General features: G+C 43.1%; 2 protein-coding genes across 7 annotated transcripts; both read left to right on the top strand.

Annotated features, from left to right (window-relative positions):
• The first annotated feature begins 112 nt into the window (after positions 1-112).
• On the top strand, positions 113-8,006 carry LOC112259859 (copper chaperone for superoxide dismutase). 2 transcript variants are annotated; one of them, XM_024434528.2, is made up of 8 exons: positions 113-258; positions 4,198-4,270; positions 4,749-4,886; positions 5,277-5,451; positions 5,749-5,809; positions 6,203-6,280; positions 6,463-6,566; positions 6,719-8,006. In XM_024434528.2, exons 1-8 carry the CDS (start codon positions 136-138, stop codon positions 6,876-6,878), a joined length of 912 nt encoding a protein of 303 aa, XP_024290296.1. In that variant the 5' UTR covers positions 113-135; the 3' UTR covers positions 6,879-8,006. The 2 variants fall into 2 exon arrangements, with proteins under 2 accessions (XP_024290296.1, XP_024290297.1); XM_024434529.2 differs by lacking the exon at positions 113-258 and adding an exon at positions 657-679.
• A 97-nt stretch (positions 8,007-8,103) lies between these two features.
• On the top strand, positions 8,104-26,533 carry LOC112259857 (RNA-binding protein 4). 5 transcript variants are annotated; one of them, XM_024434522.2, is made up of 8 exons: positions 8,104-8,211; positions 15,701-15,851; positions 16,206-16,410; positions 17,372-17,478; positions 18,049-19,034; positions 19,541-19,603; positions 20,144-20,215; positions 20,433-26,533. In XM_024434522.2, exons 2-8 carry the CDS (start codon positions 15,708-15,710, stop codon positions 20,797-20,799), a joined length of 1,944 nt encoding a protein of 647 aa, XP_024290290.1. In that variant the 5' UTR covers positions 8,104-8,211; positions 15,701-15,707; the 3' UTR covers positions 20,800-26,533. The 5 variants fall into 5 exon arrangements, with proteins under 5 accessions (XP_024290290.1, XP_024290289.1, XP_024290292.1 ...); XM_024434521.2 differs by having other exon boundaries at positions 17,351-17,478; XM_024434524.2 differs by lacking the exon at positions 19,541-19,603 and having other exon boundaries at positions 17,351-17,478.
• Positions 26,534-27,869: the final 1,336 nt, after the last annotated feature.

Below are 27,869 nucleotides of genomic sequence, written 5' to 3'. Positions count from 1 at the left end.
CAACTCCCCTCTCATACATTTACTTGAAGTTGTCCCGTTCTTTCGTAAAAAGTGAACACCAAATCTACTCAGTGACTGACAATTGACAGTAGGTGGCGATGACGGTCTAAATACAGTTTTACAGACCTCATAAAGATGGCGGCTACCTTCTCCCGGTTAGTGCCTGTTTGGGGGAAAGTAAGACGTTTCCTAGTAAATTCTGTTATCATAGGTCAGACGGCGTGCTGCACAAAAATGGATACAGACAGAACTACGAAGGTTTGAACCTGTTAATATTCTTTATTGAAACGACAAGTTGTGCATGTTGCTTTCCTTGTTTTATTGAAAACACTGCGTGTCAATACTGAACGTTAACAAGCGCTTATTTAGTAAGACTGCGTACACAACAACCGGATATTGACTGTAATACAGTAGCTAGCTATCAATCATTAGTATTAAAATGTATCGTCATTGAAATAATTTTATTCGGGACAAATCATTCACTAAACCAACTAAATCTTGCAATGAATCAGATAGAAATTGAGCAAGTTGAGGTGACTAAACTGCTTGGAGTAACCCTGGATTGTAAATTGTCATGGTCAAAGCATATTGACTCATAATAAAGCGTTGCTCTGCCTTCTTAACAGCATTATCAACAAGGCAGTTCCTATAGGCCCTAGTTGTCGCATGAAGACGACGGGTGAGTATAATTTGTGGAACGTTCCAACAGGAATCGTCGTAAACAATCTTCGAAAAACTTCGTAAATAAATTTGCCAACAAATAACGCATACAAAGTTGTATAGCGGCAGATTAAGATACCGGGTAGGGAGTGTGCAATTTATTTAAGTTTTTCACTCACACCGTTAATTCCGAAAAATGTCTGTCCTCACTCTGGTAGCCTGTGGACAAACATTAAGAATAAGCTACGTGGTGAGTTGGTGACTATTCGACAACTATGCGTTGTCTGTTGGCATCCTTGTACTTTCCGAAGTCTTTGGAACAGATTCCCGTTGGAATATTCCACCAATTCTACCCACCCCACCTGGACTACTATTTAGTCGTGTGGTCAGGTGCCACAGAGGGATTTAGGAAAGTTGCAATTATCTCAAAACAGGGCTGCATGGCTGGCCCTTAGATCTACATTTAATAATATGCATGTCAATATCTCCTGGCTCAAAGTGGAGGAGAGATTGACTTCATCACTACTTGTATTTGTGAGAGGTGTTGAATCTACTGAGCCGTCTGTTTGAACTACTGGTACACAGCTCAGACACCCATGCATACCCCACAAGACATGCCCCACAAGACATACCGCCAGAGGTCTCATCAATCCTCAAGTCCAGAGCAGACTATGGGAGGCGCACAGTACTACATACAGCTATGACTACATGGAACTCTATTCCACATCAAGAAACTGATGCAAGCAGTAACACATATATATATATTTTTTAACACATAAAAATACACTTTATGGAACAGCGGGGACTGTGAAGCAACACAAACAGGCACAGACACATGCATACAAACACACAATAACGTGCACACTTTATATACACACTAGAGGTCGACTACCGATTGATTATTGGAGGACCAAAAAAAGCCGATACCGATTAATCGGCCAACTAAAATAATAATCATAAAATTAAAATAAATAAAACGTATTTATTTATTGGTAATAATGACAATTACAACAATACTGAATGCACACTTATTGTAACTTAATATAATACATCAATAAAAATCTATTTAGCCTCAAATAAATAATGAAACATGTTCAATTTGGTTTAAATAATGCAAAAACAAAGTGTTGGAGAAGAAAGTAAAAGTGCAATATGTGCCATGTAAAAAAGCTAACGTTTTTAAGTTCCTTGCTCAGAACACGAGAAGATATGAAAGTTGGTGGTTCCTTTTAACATGAGACTTCAATATTCTATGTTGAGGTTTTAGGTAGTAGTTAATGTAGTATTTATAGGACTATTTCTCTCTATACAATTTGTATTTCATATACCTTTGACTATTGGATGTTCTTACAGGCACTTTAGTATTGCCAGTGTAACAGTGTAGCTTCCGTCCCTCTCCTCGTGTTCCTGGTTCGAGCCCCGAGCCCAGGGAGGAGCAACGACAACAGCCACCCTCGAAACAACGTTACCCATGCAGAGCAAGGGGAACAACTACTCCAAGTCTCAGAGCGAGTGACGTTTGAAACGCTATTAGCACGCACCCAGCTAACTTGCTAGCCATTTCACATCGGTTACACCAGCCTAATCTTGGGAGTTGATAGGCTTGAAGTCATAAACAGCGCAATGTATGAAGCACAGTGAAGAGCTGCTGGCAAAACGCACGAAAGTGCTGTTTGAATGAATGCTTACGAGCCTGCTGCTGCCTACCATTGCTCAGTCAGACTGCTCTATCAAATATCAAATCATGGACTTAATTCTAACATAATAACACACATTGGTCATTAATATGGTAGAATCCAGAAACTATCATTTCGAAAACAAAACGTTTAGTATTTCAGTGAAATACAGAACCGTTCGGTATTTTATCTAATGAGTGGTATCCCTAAGTCTAAATATTCCTGTTACATTGTACAACCTTCAATGTTATGTCATAATTATGTAAAATTCTGGCAAATTAGTTCGCAATGAGCCAGGTGGCCCAAACTGTTGCATATACCCTGACTCTGCGTGCAATGAACGCAAGAGTAGTGACACAATTTCACCTGGTTAATATTGCCTGCTAACCTGGATTTCTTTTAGCTAAATATGCAGGTTTAAAAATATATACTTCTGTGTATTGATTTTAAGAAAGGCATTGGTGTTTATGGTTAGGTACAGTCGTGCAACGATTGTGCTTTTTTTGCAGATGCGCTTTTGTTAAATCATCCCCCTGCGTTGCATTGATTATATGCAAAGTAGGACACGCTAGATAAACTAGTAATATCATCAACAAAGTGTAGTTAACTAGTGATTATGATTGATAGATTTTTTTTATAAGATAAGTTTAATGCCATCTAGCAACTTACCTTGGCTTCTACTGCATTCGCGTAACAGGCAGGCTCCTCGTGGAGTGCAATGAGAGGCAGGTGGTTAGAGCGTTGGACTAGTTAACTGTAAGGTTGCAAGATTGGGGTGGCAGGGTAGCCTAGTGGTTAGAGCGTTGGACTAGTAACCGGAAGGTTGCAAGTTCAAACCCCAGAGCTGACAAGGTACAAATCGTTCTGCCCCTGAACAGGCTGTTCCTAGGCCGTCATTGAAAATAAGAATGTGTTCTTAACTGACTTGCCTAGTTAAATAAAGGTGTAAACATTTTTGGGCCAAACCGGTGTCCAACAATACTGATTTCCGATTGTTATGAACACTTGAAATCTGCCATTCCGATTAATCGGTCGACCTCTAATACACAAAAACACATACGTACACATGGATTTTGTGTTGTAGATATGTGGTAGTAGAGTATTTGATGTTGCGTTCAATTGATGTTGAACGCAACATTGTTCAGTAACTAAAGTAACAATAGCCAGCACATGGGGTCTGTTTGAATAAACTAAAATGAACAGCTTTGTATGAGTAAAAACAACATGGCATGCTAGCTCCAACCTGGTGGGTCAGTGGACTAATTCCATGGATAGAAAACAGAAGATCATAGGTTCAAATATCATAGACACTGTGTCTAAGCAAATTAACATGTGTCCTATTTGTGCTTAAAGTTCAAAACAGTTATCCCAATCTAAGCCAGCACTATTACTAAAAGTCTTATTGAAACATGTTCTCAGAACATTATTTAATTACCTTCAAATAACCAATCATTTCTGTTCTTAGAACATTAATAAAACCTTCCAGGAAAACTTGGGTATCATGGGAATCATAGTAAAATATTCTTAGAACCTCCCTGTGACCTAAAAGCTCCACTTCTGTTCCCAGAACGTTTAAAAAATGTTCCCAGAACCTCCCTGTGACCTAAAAGTTCAATTTCTGTTCCCAGAATGTTTAAAAAACGTTCCATTTTACCGGTCAGGAAATGTATGGCTTTGTTTCCAGAACCTATGGGAAACCAAAAACGTATGTTCCCGAAACTTCCAAGCCAACATCCCAAGTTGGGATGTTTGCTTGCTATATCAAAGCATCATTTACATCCAGAGATTGATAGCTATACTGACTGTACTTTGAGGACCTAGCTAGGTAGTTAAATGCTCATCATTTATCTATTACACACAGCTGGAGTTTGCAGTACAGATGACATGTGACAGTTGTGCAGAGAAAGTCAGAGCTGCACTGGAAGGAAAACCAGGTACATTTTTACCTTTCCATTCCAGCACTCAAATTAGTTATTAATTTAGTAGGCTAGTCACTACACTTTTGCACAACAGAATACTCGTTAACTTAGTTGTGTATTGCTCCTAATATCAATAGTAACACATTAGAACAAATTATGCATGTTGTTTACTTAGCTATTGTTATTGTATTGCCATTCAGTAGGCTGATACAGGGGCCGCTCTTGCTTTTGGTGAACAATTTACACTGGAATGAAACCACTGGGCCCCTCCATGCATTCCAATATATGTACCAACCTAAAGCCATCTAAAGCATTTAAAACACATGGCAGCAGTATTTGTCAGTGACATATCTCTTTTATTTTACTCATTTGTCCTGTGTTTTCTACTCATCTCTTCTTTCTCTCGTGTTTCTCATCCTTTTTTCCTGCTTTGTCCTCCTCATTCATTCCATCTCTCTACATCCCTCTCTCCTCCCCTTTATGCTGTGTGCAGGAGTGCAGTCAGTGAAGATAGATGTGGCGAAGGAGGAGGTTCTGGTGGAGTCTGCTCTGACGTCCCATGAGGTGCAGGATCTCATAGAGAGCACTGGGCGCAGGGCAGTACTAAAGGGCATCGGAGGAACAGAATTAGGTACGGGCACACTGAGATGCATGAACACGGATTAAATTGTATATGATGTACATCATTGTCCAATTTTGTCTGTCAAAAAGTACAACTCATCTCTACTTTTTTTTTCAGATGAGTTGAATGTGATTTTTTTGGGGGTTGGACAATAATCTCCGTTGTCATTCAACTGGCAATGGATGACTCCCATTGCAAAAGCATTGGCTCCATCTGAAATACTCAGACACAAAATCCCAATGTGGCCACGGCCCATAGAGTTAGAGGACTCTAGATGGATAAAAACTGTTTTGGCATGGATGTTGTCACAAGTGTATTTATGCAGCATATGTGCATCTGTATGTGTACTCTACTGGGACTGTGTGTACTCTATATGCAATGTTTGTGTCTGTGTATCAGACCTGGGTGCAGCGGTGGCCATGATGGGCGGTAGTGGTCCTGTCCAGGGGGTGGTGAGGTTCCTCCAGCTGTCTGAGGAGCGCTGTCTGATTGACGGGACCATTGATGGTCTGGAACCTGGCACCCACGGACTCCACGTCCACACGTTGGGAGACCTCACACAGGACTGCCAGAGGTGATATTTTTGTGTGTGTCTCCGAAACATGATATTATCAACCCAAATGCAAATCATATTCATTATTAGTGCAGAGGTATTTTCAATATGTAAAAAAAAAATCATTGTACTGTATGCATTGTTTTGCCCACAATTTTCTATAGCCTTCAGAGTTTCCTCAGTCAATTTTAAAATAACCCTTGAATAGATCAGTCGCTTTGATTGCACTGTAGCCCATAAGGTCACAGTTGCACCTGCTTGCCCCAGAGGATCATGGGAGTAGATGACTCATGTTTCTTTGCCTGTGTGTTTGTACAGCTGTGGAGAACACTATAACCCCTATGGGAGACAACATGGTGCCCCACAGGACCCAGACAGGGTACAGTTTCCTTGCCTTCTTCTAGAGTAGGGCTATACTGCATAGTTCTGTTTAGTTCCTTGTGAAACTGGGGTACATTCTCTCTGAGATGTTATGCTTTCAGGAAGTACCTTTTTACTGTCTCAGAGACGATATACAATGCATTCGAAAGTAGTCAGACTCCTTTCATTTTTTCACATTTTGTTGTGTTACAGAATTATTTTTAAATATTTTAAACAAATAAAACATCTCAATCTACACACAATACCCCATAATGACAAAGCGAAAACAGGTTTTTAGAAAATGTAGCAAATTTATTAAAAATAACAAATAGAAATACCTTATTTACATAAGTAATAGTTGTGATATTCATGGTATTGGTTGTGATATTCAGTTAAATGTGTTTTCTTTTAGCATGTAGGTGATCTGGGGAATATTGTGGCCGGACCAGATGGTCGAGCCTCATTCAGACTAGAGGACCCTGAGCTGAAGGTAACACACACACACACCCCTACCCCTTTTGGTCTAAACCTATGTATTTACATAGGTAGGTATTGAGTACATGGTGTTATACCATTTTGGGGAATACACAATTGAATACTGAGCACAGCACACTGGTCAGCGGTACCAACCATTGACAGTAGCCACTCCTACCCCTCTGTCACTTCCTGCAGGTGTGGGACGTGATTGGTCGGTCTCTGGTGGTGGATGCTGGGGAGGATGACCTGGGAAGGGGGGCTCACCCCCTCTCCAAACTAACTGGGAACTCCGGCCAGAGGTGAGCTCATGGTAGAAGAGAGACGTGGGTAGCGTTTGGATGGACTTACTGTAGGTCAAAGTTGAATTAAAACTGAGCTTTTCTATTTGTTTCTTTCTTTTCTCTCACTCTCTATCCCCACTCTTTCTCTATCTATTGCTCGTTGGGTACAGGCTGGCCTGTGGGATCATCGCTCGCGCCGCTGGCCTGTTCCAGAACGCCAAGCAGATCTGTGCGTGTGACGGGGTTACTCTCTGGGAGGAGAGGGACAGACCACTGGCCGGGACGGGTCGCCGCAAGACCACTACAGAGACACCTGCTGCTCACCTGTGACCTGGGGTCTGTTCAGGAGGATGTGACGTTACAGAACATAAAAAAATGCATGTATTGTGTAGAATGGATATGTGTGTCAGCTGGAACACGGAATCCTGTCAGCGCTATTAATTATATTTCTATCTGCAACGTTCAGAACGTTTCGTATCACTGAATACACCCATGAACGGCCTACCTCACTGGCTGTCGCTGATGATGTCACACTGACTGAAGGTGCACTGAGAGCAAGGGAGGGTAGGAGAAACCGAAACCAAATTATTGTCTATTCAGCTGTAATTATTGAATTGCCATATAGAATTCTTTTGAGATTGAAACCTGTCATAAGTCTAAAGAAAAACGACAGCACAATAATATGATATAGGTGTCTAGATACTTAGTGATCTCCCATCTAGGCAAGATCAGGATTCCAAGCACAAATATCCCATGTTGACTATTCTGTTTTTGTTGACTAAGTTAACAGTTTTATACTGTTAAGCAGTCAATGTTGTAATTCTGTTGGATTACAATTTCATACGTATCTCAACAGCTTTACTGTCTAAATATCTCTCTTGAGCTCTGGATGTGCTCATTGTGTCATTGTGTTTTAAAACTGTGGGTGTTGATTGACTTGAGATGGTGACTGTTTTAGTGGTTCAATTACCTGTTGGTAGAATGCCATTCTACTAGGGTGAATCTCTGGTCTTTCCTCGATTCCTCGCATCCTCTCTACCTTCTCCAGTCCCATTGGAGGTGAAGATCACCTCAGATCTTCTTCAATGAGTTTGGGGGATTCGAGAAGCGATTAAATACTTTAGGGCAGCAGGTAGCTGAGTGTTGGACCACTAACTGAGGGGTCGATGGTTCGGGTCCACAAGCTGACTAAGTGAAGAGTCTGATGTGCCCTTGAGTGGGGCGATTGACCCTAGTGGCTCCTGTGGGTCATTCTGGATACAAGCATCTGCTAAATGATTAAAATTGAGCAGTTTCCATGACTTGAATCATTATTATATCAAAATCTTTGTAGCTAGTGTTGTAAGTGATTTTGTTTATCTTTCTCAAGTTCAGGAAAGTTATTCATCAACTTTTCTCAGTGAAATTAAATTTACAATAAAAGTTGCCCTTTGGACTATGGTGAAATCAGTCTATCAATTGATGAATGACTGACTTTTCTTATATCGAAGCATGCTGTAAAGCCATTTTTTATAATAGCCTATCTGTTAGAAAATGTAATACGGCGATTGTGAAGAATCAGCATTCTGGTGTGGCAGCCCCCCAACCCCCTGACTTCCCCATTGGTGAAGCCTTCTAAAAAACGGAAGCAGGCGCTACCATTTTGAAACACGGCACTGCTTAGGTAAGTAAGATGGTAGATTTATGTACCTCTTTTATTCGATTTATTTACTAAAGATGAACAATAAGTAACGATTCGTAGAAATAGTAGGTTTTAATCGTCAGCGGAAGAACCAATGACACGAAACACGAAAGCGTATTGTCGTTCCATTGAAGACATTTTCGCTATCGTGCAATGTATCCGTTCCAGTGCGGAAAAATGCTGTGACTAATATTTCCAATGTAACATTGTTTTGTTTTGTCCACCACTCATCCGATACAGTTCGTGTACTGTTTTTGTAGATTGGATTAATGATAACACAACAATGGCATCGAAACCCCATTTCCAGCTACTTAGGCAAATCGTCTCACATTTTCGCCGCGAGGTTTGTTCAGTTTCGGTCACACCAACCAAAACCTAAGCATCCTCTCCAGTCCATATGGGTAATTTTAAAGAAAACATGTGTCGGCTATTAACTGTTTTCTCAGTCTTAGCAGCGAATTGGAAAGTCATGTAAACCCGAACCACGTTTTTGATACATATCTGTAACGTCCATCGGGAGATTCCCAATGGCAGGGTTGCCAGGTGAAGCTAAAATTTGTAGCCCAGTGACCTCTGAAAACCCGCCCACAAGGCCTGACAACTAGCCCAAAAATGTTTTTCAGGGAGGAGGAGGAGTTGCCACATTTACCCAAAACCCCTTTTCCATAACCTTATTGAGCGAATTAAGAAGGAATATCGACGTATTTTTTAACAGCGTAGGCTAATAAACTAAATCCGGTTTCCCATCAAAATGATAATTCTTGCCAGTTTAAGACTGTCGCAAGAGAAAAGATAAATCACCCTTATTAAATTCTCCAGATAATTTTACATAAATGGACATCATTTAACTTGTTTTGGCTGCTATGATTGAGCAATGTGTGGTATTTGCCCAATATACCACAGCTAAGGGCTGTTCTTAGGACATAGCTTTTAGCCGTGGTATATTGGCCATATACCACAAACCCCTGAGGTGCCTTATTGCTATTATAAACTGGTTACCAGCTTAGTTAGAACAGTAAAAAGTATGTTTTTGTCATTCCCCTGACACACATCTGATATACCATGGCTTTCAACCAATCAGCATTCAGGGCTCAAACCAGCCAGTTTATAATTGTAAATAAATCCAGTTTGCAGCATGTGCATAACTATAGATACATTAGACAGGAGAGTTTGAGTGATGAAAGTTGGACAGAGGAATTCGAAATCTCTGCAAGAAACACTTGGATGAATGTCCTTGTTTTAAATGTTATGTATAAATGGCCTATTTGCAAGATGTACTTGTTATTTCATAGGCTACTGACACAAATCAGAGGTTATAATTGCAATTCAACTTTTCCGTGGTTTGCTGAGCTAGATGTAGGTAGCCTATAGCCCCTGATATGCCAAAATCTAATTTCAGGTAAAAATCCACAATGAAACTGACATTAAATGTGGAGAATGATACATTTACAATAGAGCTGTGACCATGATCACAAGGCTACAACAAACTGAATTCTAGGCAATTTATTACATCTGGTTGCCAGCTCAGGGTAGGCTCACAAGTGGCACAAATTTATTTGCAGTGACTCGAGTGATATCGTCATTTCAATATATATTTATAATTTTTTAAAGTATTTTTTAAACTCTACTTCTTGAACTACATTGTTGGTTAAGGGCTTGTATGTAAGCATTTTACGGTAAGGGCTACACCTGTTTTATTCGGCACATGTGACACTTAGAATTTGATTTTAAATGGTAGATGACATAGAAGTTAAGAGCCTACTTGATGGTCAATAGATGCAAATGCAGCCAATCATTCTCTACAATTAATGGAATTTTCATTGTGGACTTTTTCCATTACACAAGCTACATAACCATTTCCACTCGCGCAGTCCTGCAGAACCTTGAACTGAGCATGCGTTAAACCCTTCGCTTTGATACTGTTATCCATAAGAAAAGTCTACATCAGAATGCAGTTTACTTTAGGCCACCTCTGAGCGAATTTATCTAAAGAGCTCTAGTGCGCATTACGTCTTTTTCCAATGCGTGGTCGCCATTGTATCAGTTCTAGCACGTTAAAATGTTTTTTATTTATTTTTAAAAAGGGTGTCTCCATAATGAGGATTCTAAATAGCCTACATACAACTGGTCAAAAGTTATCACGACGTGCGCTACTCTGTCGCGGTGACTCAGCTGCCTCTGCTGCAGCACTCTCTTCAACCAGCGACCTCAACACACACCCGGCCCTCCCCCTCTCCACCATTCATTCACATACACAGTAAGCAGGTCACAGTGAAACATATATATCATTTTAGAAATGCCATAGCGGCCGCGGTGCAATTTAGAAGTAGACCAAAAATCTACCACCCGCACCAATACAGTTTCCCCGCAAATTGTTTTATTTTTATTTCAACAATAATAACAAATTTACACATCAATACAGGGACATTCCTGTGAATGAAATCAAATAATAAAACACCAAGGGACCATAAAAATAAATAATAATTCAGGACATTTTAGATGTGACAAGGTAATGAGACATTAACAAACATCCAGAGACATGACTTCTAATATTTTTTTCCTACTTTTTAAGTTTCACAAGTTTGAGGGATTTGTAAAATTGTAAAAGTTCAATAAAAATAAAATGGAAATTTCCCACCCTATTTACATTTTGTGAATATAATATTTGACCACGAGAATAGTAATGTTAATAAAATAGTTATGATCGGAATTTACAAGGATAAGCATAATGCCATTTAATGTCATCAATGGTCATTTTGGAGACTATATACACAACCATCCATGAATTTCAATCCATAGTTTACTAGAATGGCGGCATGAAAGAAATACATGTTCTAAAGATTCTGAATCAGAGGAGCATTTTTTTTGTGTCAAAATGTAACATTTTGTGCAATAAGTAATTAACAGGGTAGATGTGAGAATATTTTAAAATTAGTTTATTTAAATGTTGGGATAACTGGACAATTAAAGTAAAAGGTCATAGCTTTTGACCATAGCATGGGTTGGTCACTTCCATAGCAATATATTGAATTATAATCACAAAAAATACTTAATTAACTGCCAATCGTATCCACTTATCATTTAATTTTTTATCCAAAAGGTTCAAGTCATTAATTTGTATACTTGGTAAAGTGGAAACAACCTCATAATATAACAGTGTTCTTAATAAGTGGATTTCCTATTCCTATTATTCAAATCACTGTTTTATGGAGGGGAAATTGTTCTTCAATATCCTTTTCCAGTTTTTCTTTTTTTCTGGTGTAACTTAGACAATTTCACAGGTAATTTTGGAGGGTCAAAGTCACATTTATTTTGGAATTCAAGTTCGAGTGTATTAAACAGACTGTTAGGGATATGATACCACATAGAGGTATGATTAGACAGATGTAATTTCAACAGTTTAATTTAGGAAAAGGGCAGTATCATCTGCAAATTGACTGAAATGTATCTTAACTAAAAATACGGAAGTTTACAGACACTTACGTTGGAGTCATTAAAACTCCTTTTTCAACCACTCCACAAATTTCTTGTTAACAAACTATAGTTTTGGCAAGTCGGTTAGGACATCTACTTTGCATGACACAAGTAATTTTTCCAACAATTGTTTACAAGACAGATTATTTCACTTATAATTCACTGTATCACAATTCCAGTGGGTCAGAAGTTTACATACACTAAGTTGACTCTGTCTTTAAACAGCTTGGAACATTTCTGAAAATTATGTCATGGCTTTAAAAGCTTCTGATAGGCTAATTGACATAATTTGAGTCAATTGGAGGTGTACCTGTGGATGTATTTCAAGGCCTACCTTCAAACTCAGTGCCTATTTGCTTGACATTATGGGAAAATCTAAAGAAATCAGCCAAGACCTCCAGAAAAACAATTGTAGACCTCCACAAGTCTGGTTCATCCTTGGGAGCAATTTCCAAACGCCTGTACAAATGACGCAGCCGTCATATCGCTCAAGAAGGAGACGCGTTCTGTCTCCTCGAGATGATGAAAGTACTTTACAAAAATATATATTATTATTTTTGAAGTTTTACCCTTTTTTCTCCCCAATTTCGTGGTATCCAATTGTTTTAGTAGCTACTATATTGTCTCATCGCTACAACTCCCATACGGGCTCGGGAGAGACGAAGGTTGAAAGTCATGCGTCCTCCGATACACAACCCAACCAAGCCGCACTGCTTCTTAACACAGCGCCATCCAACCCGGAAGCCAGCCGCACCAATGTGTCGGAGGAAACACTGTGCACCTGGCAACCTTGGTTAGCGCACACTGCGCCCAGCCCGATTTCCCTACCGGCCAAACCCTCGCTAGGCCAATTGTGCGTCGCCCCACGGACTTCCTGGTCGGGGCCGGTTACGACAAACCCAGGGTCTCTGGTGGCACAGCTGGCGCTGCAGTACAGCGCCCTTAACCACTGCGCCACCCGGGAGGGATGTACTTTGATGAATGTACTTTTGTGTGAAAAGTGCAAATTAATCCCAGAACAACAGCAAAGGACCTTGTGAAGATGCTGGAGGAAACAGGTACAAAAGTATCTATTTCCACAGTAAAACGAGTCCTATATCAACATGAGTAGAAAGGCCTTATAGGAAGAAGCAACTACTCCAAAACCGCCATAAAAAAAGCGAGACTACGCGTTGCAACTATTCATGGGGACAAAGGGGATTGTGGGGATTGCACTTGGGGATTTTACTTTTTGGACAAATGTCCTCTGGTCTGATGAAACAAAAATAGAACTGTTTGGCCATAATGACCATCGTTATGTTTGGAGGGAAAAGGGGGAGGCTTGCAACCCGAAGAACACCATCCCAACCGTGAAGCACGGGGGTGGCAGCATCATGTTGTGGGGGTGCTTTGCTGCAGGAGAGACTGGTGCACTTCACAAAATAGATGGCATCATGAGGAAAGAAAAGTAGGTGGATATATTGAAGCAACATCTCAAGACATTAGTCAGAAAGTTAAAGCTTGGTTGCAAATGGGTCTTCCAAATGGACAATGACCCCAAGCAGACATCCAAAGTTGAGGCAAAATGGTTTAGGATAAACAAATCAAGGTATTAGAGTGGCCATCACAAAGCCCTGACCTCAATCCTATAGAAAACTTGTGGGAAGAACTGAAAAAGCGTATGCGAGCAAGGAGGCCGACAAATCCGATTCAGTTACACCAGCTATGTCAGCATTAATGGGCCAAAATTCAACCAACTTATTGTTGGAAACTTGTGGAAAGCTTCCCAAAAGATTTGACCCAAGTTAAACAATTTAAAGGCAATGCTACCAAATACTAATTGAGTGTATGTAAACTTCTGACACACTGGGAATGTGATGAAAGAAATAAAAGCTGAAATAAATCATTCTCTCTGCTATTATTCTGACATTTCACATTCTTAAAAAAAGTGGTGATCCTAACTGACCTAAGACAGGGTATTTTTACTAGGATTAAATGTCTGGAATTTGAAAAGCTGAGTTTAAATGTATTTGGCTAAGGTGTATGTAAACTTCTGACTTCAACTGTATATCACCAAGGCCTTTTTTCAGCCTATTGGCATAGACATGGGCTAGTAACTTATAGTCAGTTATCAACAACATGATTGTGCTCCAATTGTCCTTCTTTGGTTTGGGTATTAGAACTATTTGTCCCCGTCTCAAAGGAGGTAAGAAAGCCATAACTCTCTAATATCAGGCCAAAAATCTCAATAGAATTCAGCTGTCAGGACATTCGGTCCAGGGGATTTACCTATAGGAATTTGTTTAATGGCTTGGTCCAACTCAGTAATACCTATATCGGAATCACAGAGTTACTTAAACTTTTCTTCTATAGGTTTAACAGAGTTATTAACAGAATCAAAAAAGGAATCCAAGTCGCCTTCCGAAAGATGAGATTGATACAGTGTACTCTAGAAAGAGTGTATTTCCTTATTAATCACTTCAAGATCATCAGATATAGTGTTGTTTACATAAATGGATCAAATACTATTCCTAGTCTGCCTACTGTTCTCCAAATGAATGAAATAAGATGTGTTTTTCCCACCTTTCTCAATCCAGTTGGCCTTTGAACAGATGAAGGCACCCTGTGCTATATCGTTGTATATGTCGTCCAGTTCATCGTTTTCAAAGTAGCCCAATTTACCGGAATTCAATCGTGAACAAGGCAACACTGCCCAATGGTTCAAGCATTTTTTTATTTTTTTTATTAAAAAAAAACTTTGTCTCGTGCTGCGCCATTAGAAATAAATAGTTTTCCCTGCTCCAGTGATGCCTCAACTGAAGTCGGTTTAGTGATGGAAATATAAGCTTTTCGTATACCATGTGTATATACGACAAATACAACTTGAAAATTGATCTGATCTCAGCGGAAAGGCTACCATGTAGAGCATTTCCAGTATTCTATACATGTGCTTGGCACAGAAAAGTACATTTTTGTGCTTTTCGATTTACAGCTAGCATAGCAACTGGCCCTAAACTGTTGTGATAAACCTGCAGAGTAGCCTAGTGCTTCTTGACCTGAAAGAAGTAAGGTCAGAATTCAACATGTTGCATGATAATAGTATAGGCTAGTAAGGCTACATAACCAAGTGTCAATGTTGTTTTCCATATAATTACATATTAGAAATCTATGGTGTCTTCCATATAATTACATATTAGAACTCTATGGTGTCTTCCATATAATTACATATTAGAACTCTATGGTGTCTTCCATATAATTACATATTAGAACTCCATGTCTTCCATATAATTACATATTAGAACTCTGGTGTCTTCCATATAATTACATATTAGAACTCCATGGTGTCTTCCATATAATTACATATTAGAACTCTATGGTGTCTTCCATATAATTACATATTAGAACTCCATGGTGTCTTCCATATAATTACATATTAGAACTCCATGGTGTCTTCCATATAATTACATATTAGAAATCTATGGTGTCTTCCATATAATTATATATTAGAACTCCATGGTGTCTTCCATATAATTACATATTAGAACTCCATGGTGTCTTCCATATAATTACATATTAGAACTCTATGGTGTCTTCCATACAATTACATATTAGAACTCCATGGTGTCTTCCATATAATTACATATTAGAACTCTATGGTGTCTTCCATATAATTACATATTAGAACTCCATGGTGTCTTCCATATAATTACATATTAGAACTCTATGGTGTCTTCCATGTTGTTATTCTGCATGGTGGTCAATTGTCAAATATTTTCCTGACACATACTTCCTTTTCCCCTGTGGTCTCGTCATTCATTTTGTCAGCTCTTGCTTTCTCCCTTATGGGTGTCTCTTGGACTGTTTGGTTTTTGGTGTTTCCAGCATTGTGGACAAGGGCAAGTTCAGAATGTTTTGTCTTTTACAGTATGTTCACTTGTCTGTCTCTCTCTCCCTTGTGTCCCCTGTCTGCCTGTATCTATCTGTCTGTCTGCCCGTATCTGTGCATGTCCCACCACAGCTCCACTATGGACAAGAGCAACACGGTGAAGCTCTTCGTGGGCAACCTGGCTCTAGACACCACCCAGGAGGAGCTATCGGCCATCTTTGAGGCGTACGGCCAGGTGGTCAGTTGCAGCGTTCTCCGACAGTTCGCCTTCGTACACCTACAGGTAGGCTATAGATATCCCATAGGGAGGACTAAGTCCCAATTCTCTTCAGTTCTTCTAAAGTGTACACTTGCACACTCTTCGTCATGGATATAACAATGATCTAAACGCCTTCCAGCCAATGTTTACACCAACCGATCCTATTCTTTTAAATCCCCGGCGGTGAGTGCACTACAGAACTGTGTGTTTGTCATTTTTAAATGGTGATTGTTTTTGTGTGTACATAGGCTACATTGAGTTGATATGGTACAAAATGTATTTCCTCATTGAGTTTTCCTCACTTTAAAGTCTCCTAATCTAAATGAATGTCTTATTATTTTTACATTTACTTTGTTTTCTAATCAAATCTACTCCCAGGGTGAGGGTGCTGCGGAGCGGGCCATCAGGGAGCTGAACGGCAGGGAGTTCCGGGGGAGGAACCTGGTGGTGGAGGAGTCCCGGGGCAGACCGCTCCACTCCACCAAGGTGTTTGTGGGGAACCTGTCGGGCATGTGCACCACTGAGGACCTCCAGGAGCTCTTCCAGACCTTTGGTAAAGTGCTGGAGTGCGACAAAGTCAAAGGTGAGCCACGCCCCTTCTCATTGAGGGGTACTCCACGAGAAGGGAGTATCCCTACGAGGGTGTCTCAGGGGGATTTGGGAAATGCAATGAACACATTTCCACTTCACACATGTATGTAATACACACTTGTACACGTGTGAAATAGGACAAATATAAGCACCCACCAAAATAATAACGTTATTATAATGGTACTCATGAGGGTGAAGGGAGAGATTGCTCAGTATGGCGAAGGGTGAAGTTGACCCTAGATGTTGATCTTGGGTCAGTTTGCATTTCCCCCACTACTAGGGCGGCAGCTAGCCTAGTGGTCAGACCGTTTGGCCCGTAACCGAAAGGTCGTTGGTTCGTATATACTAAAGTCGACAAGGTGAAGAGTCTGTGTCCTTGAGCAAGGCACTTAACACTAATTTGGCTGACCCTGTAAAACAACACATTTCACTCTACCAATCTGGTGAATGTCACAATAAAGCATATGTGTGTGTTTTAACAGTTAAGTTTGGGGGAAGGGAAACTGATCCTAGATCTGTACCTAGAGGGAATCTCACCGTGGAGCTTACAGTACATTATGGCGTACAAGTGCTTGAAGTAGGCCGGCCGGTGTCGTCTAGTACGGAGTACAGACACCTAATACTCTACCTCTGAAGTGCTGCACCTCTTATAGAACAGGCCATTGGCTTTCATATATGACGGGTACCAGCACCCAAAATGAGTACCGTCACCTATGTCATTGCACTGCATACCGGTGATGGGTAGTTGAAAGTGTAAAGATCCAAGGTATTCTAAGTTGTTTGGGGCTTTTTCATTGTGCAACTTGACAATCAGGTAAGGTTTGTGTGTAGTTGTATAGAGCAGGAAGAAACGTGTGTGTATAGAGTGGTAAGATGTGTGTGTGTGGCATGCCCGGTGTGGTTCTAACTGGTGTCCCTGTGCTCAATGACAGCCAGGCTCTCCTCTTCTGCAGGCTACGCCTTCGTGCACATGGAGAACAAGGAGGAGGCTCTTCAGGCCATCGAGGCCCTCCACGGCACCTCCTTCAAGGGACGCCCGCTCTCCGTGGAGCTCTCCAAGGTGCTGTAGCACGATGCACTGACATGGAGATAGAATCCCTTGACTGGCACCCCCCTACTCCTCCATTCAAGTCAATTGGCATTGTTAAATGAGGATCTGTGACCATTTTGAGTGTACCCATGAGGGTGCAGCCAAATTGCTGTGGTCTGAGGGGTGATGCCTGTTCTAGTGATTCTATTTTTGTGTACTACATTACCCATACTGCCCTGTCTTGTATATCCAGTTCTATGATGGTGAAGGCGTTCCTGAAGGTTTAGCATGGTGTACAACCGCAGTGGTTCTCAAACCTCTCCTCACAGATCCCCAGCCATTCCATGTATTTGAATTATTCCACAGCTAGGACACCTGATTCCACTTGTCAACTAATCATCAAGCCCTTGACTAGGTGAGTTAGTTTAGGACTGCAACATTGCGACATTGCAACATTGCGAAATGTCTGGGGGTCCCCGAGGAGAGGTTTGAGAACCACCACAGTTCCTATAATGCTCTGAGTTGTAGGCTAGATCTGGTTGTCTCTTAGTAAAGACAGTTCCTGAAGCTCGCTAACAAATGGTGTCCGTCTCCATACAGGTGCAGCCTTCCAAGCAGACCCCGACGGGGAAGATCCCCTGTGTGAGCTGTGGGAAGCAGGGCCACTATGCCGGGGAGTGCCCCGTAGGGAAGTCCTCTCTGGAACAGTACCAGAGCCAGGCAGCTGTGTTAGCTGCAGCTGCCGCCGCCGCAGCCGGCCTGCCCCTCCAGGTCCAGCAAAGCGTCCACAACTCTGTCTACAACACCTCGACCTTTGACCCCACCTATGCGGCGTTGACGGGCCTCACCACCGGCACGCGGGCGGAAGGAAACCCCGTCAACCAGGCGGTGTATGGTGCCCTGGCGACGCAGGTCTACGGCGCTAACGTGGCCAATCAGCTCTATGGGGTCCAGGCAGCCAATCAGGCGGCAGCGTTGACGCAGGCGGGCGCCACGCAGGTGTACGCCAGCTCCATGAACCCCAGCCACGCCGCTCTCTACGGTCAGCTCAGTCAGATTGCCGCCAGCCCCGCTGCAGCATCCGCTGCCGCCGCCTACTCCACACCAGTTTACGCGCATGCCATGGCTAACCACCACCACCCGGGGGCCATCTACCTGGCTGCACCTGGCGTAGAGATGCCTGCGGCTGCCGCGGCAGTCAACCAGGCCTACGCCATGGCGCCGGCGCTCTATGGGGGAGCCCAGCATGCCTACGGTCACTTGGGGATGGGTGCCGCCATGAGCGCCTCAGCGGACCCTTCGGCGGCCATCTTTGAAGCGGCGAGGGTTCAGCACTACTTCGCCCAGGGACAGCAGGTTCTGGCCGAGCAGCAGAACGCGGCGGCAGTGGCTGCGGCACAAGCGGCAAAGTCTGGAGAGCGGGACCGGAGTCCCCTGAGGCGCTCTGCGGGGTCCCTGCTGCCCGATCCCGTCATGAAGCCCTTCATGTACCAGAGAGCCCCCAAGCAGCGCCGGCCGCTGCTCCCCACCCCCGCCGGGCGAGCTGCAGAGGAAGCAGCGGAGGCTGGAGAGGACCCCATGGCTAGGTACTACCACTTCCTTCTCTTCTTATCTAACCCTCTTTGACCCTTCACGATTTAGTTAACTTTACAGCTAATTACAAGTTAAGAAAGTCCACTAAGTAGAATTTTGACTTAGTCTCCCATTGGCATCATCAGTGCTGGACTAAAGTAGAAGTTAGTATTCACCCCAATGCTTTTAGGAGCCCTTAACCCTAATCTCTTTATTGAAGCCTCTTCTACCCTCCCCAATGCACTACACCCTACACACTATCTTTTCACTACATTACCCTGTCTCACTACAAACCTTCCTCAGTGTTCAGACTTCAGGAGTGGTAGTGGACATACTTATAGGAACTGAATTGCTCAGTACATTATCCTTAATTTCCATCAAAGACTTGCTTGACCCCTTGTACATTTTCTGAAAGCCTGTTTGTGTGAAAAGACTACAATTCCCTACTGGTAGATGATCTAAATGCTCTATCTGTCCCCCTCCCTTTCTCCCTCCCTTCCTCCCTCCGTGTGGATCTTAGAGAGCAGTGCCAACAGTACGCTGAATACAACCACCAACAGTACCAGCAGCTCCAGCACTTACAGTAATTAGGAGAATCCTAATTTCCAGTCAAAACTTCTTTAACTCAAGAAAGTCCACTTTAAGTCGAATTTCGACTTAGTCTTCCAATTGCGTCAGTGCAAGGCTAAGTGAAACTTTGACTTCAGTGGAGGTTAGGGTTCGCCACAATAGTTTTTAGGAGCACTTAACCGTATTGAATCGTCTCTGACCCTCCCCAATGCACTACACCCTCTCCTCCTTTTCACTACGTGACCCTCTGTCTGGTGTTCAGACTTCAGGAGTGGTAGTGGACATACTTCCTGGAACTGAATTGCTCAAGACATTATCTTTCAATGCCATCAGACTCTTAACCCCATGTACATTTCCTGAAAGCCTGTTCTTTGTGTGCAAAGACTACAATTCCCTAGTAGATGATCTAAAAACGCTCTTTCTGAAAGGCTGTTTGTGTAAAAAGACTACATTTTCCTACTAGTCAATGCCTTGGTGTTAAAAGACTACAATTCCCTACTTTTAGATGATCTAAATCACTCTATCTTTCCCCCTCCCTCCGTGTGTATCTTAGAGAGCAGTACCAACAGTATGCTGAGTACTACCACCAGCAGCACCAACAGCACCAGCAGCTCCAGCAGCTACAGTATGCTACCTACCCTACCTACCGCCCCCCGAAAGGCTCTCTGTACCCCCACTCAAATTTTTGTGTGTAAAAGACTGTAATATACAATCCCTAGTAGATAATCCCAAACCCTCTTGTCTGTCTGTCTCCCTACCCTTTTTTCTCTCGCTCTTCCCATCTCACTCGATTTCTCCTTCTCCCTCCCCCTTCTCTCCTTCTCATTCCCTCTCTCCCCCAGGTACTATGCAGAGTACTACCAGCAGTACCAGCAGTATCAGCAACTCCAGCAGTACCAGCAACTCCAACAGTACCAGCAACTCCAACAGCTCCAGTACGCCTACCCGCCTCCCAACCACCACGCCATGGCTGCCATCCCTGCCCACGCCATGGCGGGCCACGCCCACCACCACGGCCAACCGGCCCACGTCACGGCGCTGGACGCCGCCCTCAGGCCAGTGGTGCCCGCCTCCGCCGTGGCCGCCGCCATGGTGGCAGCGCCCAGAGTGTATGAGCCGCCGCTGCCGCCGCCACCGAACCGCAAGGAGGCCGTCCTCCGCCGAGCCCCCGAACTCTCCCTTCACACGCCTGAGCCCCCCTTCAGATAGTCACCTCCCTCGTACCCCTCCTCTGTTTCCCCCCCGCCTACCACTGTATACCACCCTCGTACCCCTCCTCACTCTCAGCGGCTGTGTGTGTCTGTGTATATCTGTGTGTGTGGGTATATGTGTGTGTACTGTGGCGGTGGGGATTTGTGTGTGTGAGAGTGTGTTTGGAGTTTAGGAGTTGTCCTTTGACTACAGTAAAAACCCAACCCCAACTTGGTCCTGGTACCACACTAACAGTGCAGTTAAAGAAGGGGAGACATTCTGTCATCTTACCACCACACAATGTTTAGCTATTGACTCTCTCAATGGTAGACAGGTGCCAGTAGCAGACAGTCAATGCCTTCAACATAGAGATGAGGTCAAAAATATCACAACTGATTCTTGTACTGTCTGCGCTGTGGTGTGTTGCGTAGCTCCAGGGTTGGAGGGGTCTGTGTGTCTTGTACGTGTCGAGACTGTGGTGCGAGTGTGTTTGTGGGAATGGGAGAGTGATGTTGGCTTTCTGTTGTTACGATGTAATACACACACTCCCACATGTGCTGCCTTGTTCCCTCATGAGCTCACCCCGGGGAGATTCGAGGAACATAGGCACACTCTACTATATGAAACTACCCTCTACCTCTCCAACCCCCTCCTTCCCTCACACCGCTGTAACCCCAACACTGAAAGACACTGCTGCATTTCTGCCCTTATTTACTTTGTCTATACCTTAGCCTGGGTAAACCAAATGAGATGCCGGGATCACCACGGGAACAGTAGAGGGTTTAACATTCAGTCTCTCTATACCTACCTCTGACAATGAGAGCACTGAGGTTAGCTGGTTAGAATATGAATGGTCTGCCTTCTATCCATATCAGCCAGTGTCAGTTGCAGGCTTGGGGGTCCATTTCAATCAAATTCAGCTTAATTTAAAATGGAATTGACCCCATCCCTGGTCAATAGTTTGGAGAAAAATTACACGTTTTAGGGACTAGGTTTTCTATGTACTGTACTACTAGAGTCTTACTGCATCAGTGCATCTTGAGAGGCCTTTTAAAGTATGAAATATTTTAGTTTAGTTTTTTTGTAATGTAAGTGGTTGTCGGGTCGATGAAGAGTACATTCTAACCCCTCAGATCAAGTATGAATTATTTTATGGATTTATAAGTAAGTTAACTTTTTAGACTTGCTAGAGAATCATGAGTGTCAATGAGGTTTAAAGGAAAACTCCACCCAAAAACTATATTTTGGTGTTTGTTTCATGAATCCATTTTCAACAATATGTAACTTTCAAAATACAGGTCATCCCTGTATGATCCATTTAGCATCATATGATGCGGCGTTTTGAAAGTTACATATCTCGATTGCTGACAAGCAAAACATTTTGGGACTATGTCAACAGCGGACTAATGAAACAAACACCAACCTATTGTTTTTGGGTGGGAATTTCCCTTTAGCGGTGTGCCTAAGCTTTGTGTGAAGTGCTTATAGCGGAGTGAAGATCTCCTTTTTAAAGGGCTTTTTTTCCCCCTTTACATGTCAGTCTTTTTAATCTGCGATGGAGGGACAGGGGTTAGGATAATGTGGTGCGGTAACGTTCACACCGATGATATGGTGATGAGAGATGGAGCAGTATCTTTCAGTCTCCCTGTTCCGACGTATCCTTGCACCCCGCTGTAAGACGACTCACTACCCCCGTACCCCGCTGTGTCCTTCCTCTTCTCCCTGTGATTTTAGTGATTTACTATTTTATCTTGCATATAATCTCTCTGTCTCACATACACACACACACACACACACACACACACACACCGAGTTTCATCTGTGGGATCTCGACGATCAGGAAAAAAAAACACCCTTTCTTGTTATGCTTGTTGCTTGCCTTGTTTCTGACCGTATTTTTAGAACTATTTAAAATATTTCTTTTTTTTTAACAAAAAGGAAAAAGGCATGCTTTTTAATATGTATACTACACATACCCAGCATTTAAAAAATAAAGAATGTTTCTGACTACTGTGAGGAAAAGAAAAAAACGCGTTTCGGATGTTTCTCCCCGTTCTTGTTTTTCCGTCTTTTTCCGTCTTTTTTTTACTCCTTCCCGTCTCTCCTTCCTTGTTGTAATGACCAGACACGTATGACTGGGGACCAGGGTGGCAGAGACAAGGAGGAGTAGCGTCTGTGTGTGCCCCCCCCCTTAGTCTGCCTCGTGGATGGGGTAAGTCTGGTCTGGGGTCAGCGCTCCTCTCTCCAGCCTCACCCAAACTCTAGGCCTATAGCGCAGTCAGACAGACACTGGGTGCCAATAATATATATTTTCTCCTCAACTGTGCACTTGTTCACATCCCTTTACTGTTGCGAGAGGAAATGAGGATGTTTTTATGGTGCCAACTCCTAGGCCAGGTGTATTCAACTCTGACCCTACGAGGTCCGGATCCTGCTTGTGGTCTATTCTACCTGATCATTAATTGCACCCGCCTGGTGTCCCAGGTTTGAGGGTTCTAGGCCATGTCTCTGCTAATGAACAAGTGTATACTTCAGGAGGAAAGAGACCTGGGACATAACCCCTCGCAGGTCCATCAACAAGGCATCTACCATGCTGTTACCATGCGCTCATGTCTGAAAACAGCTTCCGTCACCTCTGATCTTTTTGATTTCCACTTCGTGCCAAACTAGTGTCGATTTCATGCCATTTTAATTGCAGATTCACTGTTGAGTAGAGTGGCGCGCAATACTTGCTTGCAGATGACTCCTTGTTTTAACAATGGGTGGACAAACACAAACATCAGAGACCTGGGGAGAGGCACACAGATAGAATGACTGTGTGGGGGGGTGCTGTGTGTCTGCTCCTACCCAACAACCTCACCACCAACACCATGTGTCTTTCTCTGCTGTGTTGGATGTGCATGTCACTCTGCTCTCTGTCCAAAGCCCCGTACATACTGACCTACTATTCCAACTGAAATAGGTACCGGCCGCCCAGACACCACCCAGCAGGTGTGAGGTGAGAGGGGGAAGACAATAAACGTCGCGCAGGCAAATGGGAAGTGGGAACTCAATCTTCTCCACCAAGGTAATGAAACAGCACTGTCCCCCTCTCTGACTGTGCCTTGACCGAAACACCCCTCCCCCCTCCTCGTCCGCCATCACCACCCCCACCCCCCCTCTGTAGCTCCCCTCTCACCTGCGTTGACATTGCCCGGGGGGCTTCTTTTGGGGGTCACTGCTCACGCTGTGATGTCTTCTACCAGACTTCCAGTGACTTGTCCTGTCTCTCACCATGCAGCACCTACAGTGACTGGGCTGTCAGTCTCTCTCTGTCGTGCTGATGTGTGTCTGAGAGAGACTGTGTGTGTGTGTGACTGACTGTGACCACATGTTTGAGAGCCAGAGACCGTGTGTGTAGTTTAAAGAGTGAGTGAGTGTGTCACTGAATCTCCGTGTCTGAGAGAGTGTGTGTGTGTGTGATGTCGTTGGTGTTTTGAGGCTTGGTACATGTGGATCCCCCGCCCCCGCTAGTGACTCCTACACCGCCGTATTCGCCGCCCCTCCCCCCAACCCATCCCCCTCTGCGCCTGTCCGCCGTACACAGCTTGCTGCCGCCGCCGCCTGCCGCCATCTTGGATCTAGGCTGGGCTCTGTGGATCAGCAGCCCCCGACTGGCCACACCCACCCCTGGCTATGGCTGTAACCATAGAGACCTAGTGAATGACAATGGACACCGTGTATGGTGGCCTAGTGGGGTCACACGGCTGGACAGAGTATAAACTCATCAGAGACTTTGTAGGGCGAGAGTTTTTTTGCTTTGCTAAAACTGTGATGCTGGGTTTGCCATGGCTGTGTATGGGAGTTTAATCACTATTCACCACCTCCTTGCAGTTGAATGACTCCAAGTCAAACTTATCTAATTAAATCCGATAAACTGACCTTGCTCTGGAGGATAACATTTGGAATAGGTTTTTTAACAGCGAGTTCCCTATGGCCCTCTCGCCCTATCAAAAACGTCCTATAAGACAGACCGGCCCAGTAAGGGCCCAACTACCTGCAGATTCACTGTAATCTCAGGACTCCTATAGGACTTCTTTGGTATGGGGACTATTTCTCTCCTCGAGGTAGCTGCTGTCCCTACACCAACCCGCTGTACCTGTGGGTTTCAATGCGTATCTCTGAATCTCCTCCTGTTGAGATGATTGAATACACACACACCCACTCATCTGAGGTGTCCGGCATGTGGTCTGAACAGCTGAGTAGTGCGTTGCCGGTGGGGGGCAGAGACGAGAGTCTCCACCTCTGTCTTATGGATGAAGTTAAGGAAAGGATGGATGGATGGATGGAAGGAAGGTGAGTTGGTAATGTAGGGATCTCCAGCTCTGATCCATCCCTGTTCCCTAACTCTTCTATCCTGACCATGGGGGGCCCTACACGAAAGTCATAAACACTGGTGCTGCACAAAATAAACTGAGTAGTCTACCACTGCACCAGATGGTTTTTAATGCGTTTTGGGGGGTAATCGATACAAATCCCCCCTTAAGGTTCACCAAAATACAACTGATTCTTCGATCTCCATGATCAGGATGTGATGCTCTTTCCCACACAGTCACCTCTGACTCTGACCTGGATGTGTGGAGTCTGACTCTCTGGTGTTTGAGTAAATGTAGCCAGCCAAGAAGTTCTCCTGGTCTGCTCCCTATTGTCTCACACTGACTGACAACCTCATGGCTGCTCCCTCTCTCTTCACAGCACAGGACAGGGAAGCCATCAATGCTGCCTTACACATAGACACACACTCAAAGTATATCATGTCTCCAATACCAATCCCATGGTTTTAAATCCTCACGGAGTGAACGAGTGCATATTTCAAAGGGAGGGGACAGAATTGGAATTGGGCCACAGTTTTGCGCCCTGGGTCGACACCCAAGTCTACTGTCGTTCACACTTAATAATGTTGTTTCCCAAATGCTACCTAGTCACATCAAATATATTATATTCTCACAATCAAGAACTTACTTGTAACTATGCTGTAACTAAGTTGACTTAATTGAGAATCTGGGCCCAGTCAAGTGTAGTTACAGTGTAATGGTGTGTGATTACATGTGGTTAGGGAAGAAGCTATATATAGACCTACAGTATAAAGGCAGCTTGATGTAGTGCTAGCTCGTATTGTTATCTAATACCTATGATCTTACTCTGAGGCCTTTCATTTCTCTTGGTGTTGGAGGAGACATTTTTAGGGAGAAAGAGCATCTTTGTACACCAACCTGGATTGTTCTGGCGATGTTTTGCAATGGATCGATGTTGAGTCATTTGTTACTTTAAGCACATTTATAGGAAAAACTAAAACAAAGAATCAGCATGCTTGACGGAGATGAAGGGGGATCTTTCCACGGTGCAAAATGGTTCACATCTGTCAAAAGAAAAACCCTAAAACTCATTATAATCTGGCAGTGTGATTTTAATTTGACATTGTTCTTCAATGTGCGTTATAAGAAAGTGCATAAACTAGTTTACTATACTAAGCAAGGCATGAACAGTGGCCTTTTTATAACGCACATTGCTGAATAAGTGTCCAATTAAATCACACTTCCAGATGATGAGTTTTAAAGGATTTTTGCACCATGAAAATGTTGCCCATAATGTATGACTAATGAATAACCCCAATTGACTATAATGTACACTCCCTTTCTCCTTGCCTTGCTTATGTCTTGAGGCACTGTACCGTCTGCATGGCATTCCCAAATAAATGAGTTTTTGAAATAAACGTCATGTTTTATTCTCTCTTTAATAATCACAATAAGGCTAATTTAAAAATATTTTAGCCAACAACGTGTAGCCACTTTTTTAATAAGCAGTGATGTGCCATTTAATGATATTTTTTTGTGATAAAACATTTGAGATATATGTTATACTGTAGGCCTAAATCACTTTGTTTGACTGTATTATGCTGTTTAGCCTTCTGACATTCATATGGAATGTATACATGGAAAATACATAGCACGGCTGGGGGTCCCCGAGGACAGGTTTGGAAATGGATGCAATAAGCCTATTCCAACAAGCCTAAGTCAGTTCGCTCGATTCAAAATGATATCTTTCTACATCTTAAGATACACTGTGTCTGTATGATTTATAATGACACATCTGTATCTTCAGGAGAAGATTTAAGTTGTCGGAGGTCTGTATTTATCATTGGAGTCGGTGTGAGGGGTATGGAGCCTGAGAGACAGCAAAAGTCTAAACGGTATCCTTGGGATGTCCCAACTCAGAAGTCAGTTCACTGCAGTTGAAATTTAAAACGATTAAAGGGACATTTCACAATTTTTCAACTTCATATTCATCCTCTTGAGCACCACCCCAACATCAACGTTATGTGAAAATGGAGCATTTCTATGTTTTGTATGAAAAATATATAGAGGAAGAATTTAAGTCATCAGTATGCATCGTGATTTTAAACAATTATGAGTAGGCAGTAATTATTAATTGACTCCTTATTGTCCACTAATTGGTTGATGACATTAGAAATACTTTTGTATCTTTTTTACTACAAAACATAGAAATGCAACATTTTCACATACACATATAGCCGCGAAGTGGTAGGCCACACAAGCTCACAGAACGGGACTGCTGAATGCTGAAGCGCGTAGCGTGTAAAAATGGTCTGTCCTCGGTTGCAACACACACTGAGTTCCAAACTGCCTCTTGAAGCAACGTCAGCACAAGAACTGTTCGTTGGGAGCTTCATGAAAGGGGTTTCCATGGCAGAGCAGCTGCACACAAGCCTGAGATCACCAGGCGCAATGCCAAGCATCAGCTGGAGTGGTGTAAAGCTTACCGCTGTTGGACTCTGGAGCAGTAGAAACGCGTTCTCTGGAGTGATGAATCACGCTTCACCATCTGGCAGTTTGACGGACAAATCTGGGTTTGGCGGATGCCAGGTAAACGCTACCTGCCCCAATGCATAGCGCCAACTGTAAAGTTTGGTGGAGGAGGAATAATGGTCTGGTGCTGTTTTTCATGTTTCGGACTAGGCCCTTCAGTTCCAGTGAAGAGACATGTTAACACTACACATTACACATACAATGACATTCGAGACAATTCTG

The sequence above is a fragment of the Oncorhynchus tshawytscha genome, linkage group LG10 (assembly GCF_018296145.1).
Source record: "Oncorhynchus tshawytscha isolate Ot180627B linkage group LG10, Otsh_v2.0, whole genome shotgun sequence".
NCBI lineage: Eukaryota > Metazoa > Chordata > Actinopteri > Salmoniformes > Salmonidae > Oncorhynchus > Oncorhynchus tshawytscha.
This window is presented reverse-complemented; position numbering and strand designations above follow the sequence as displayed.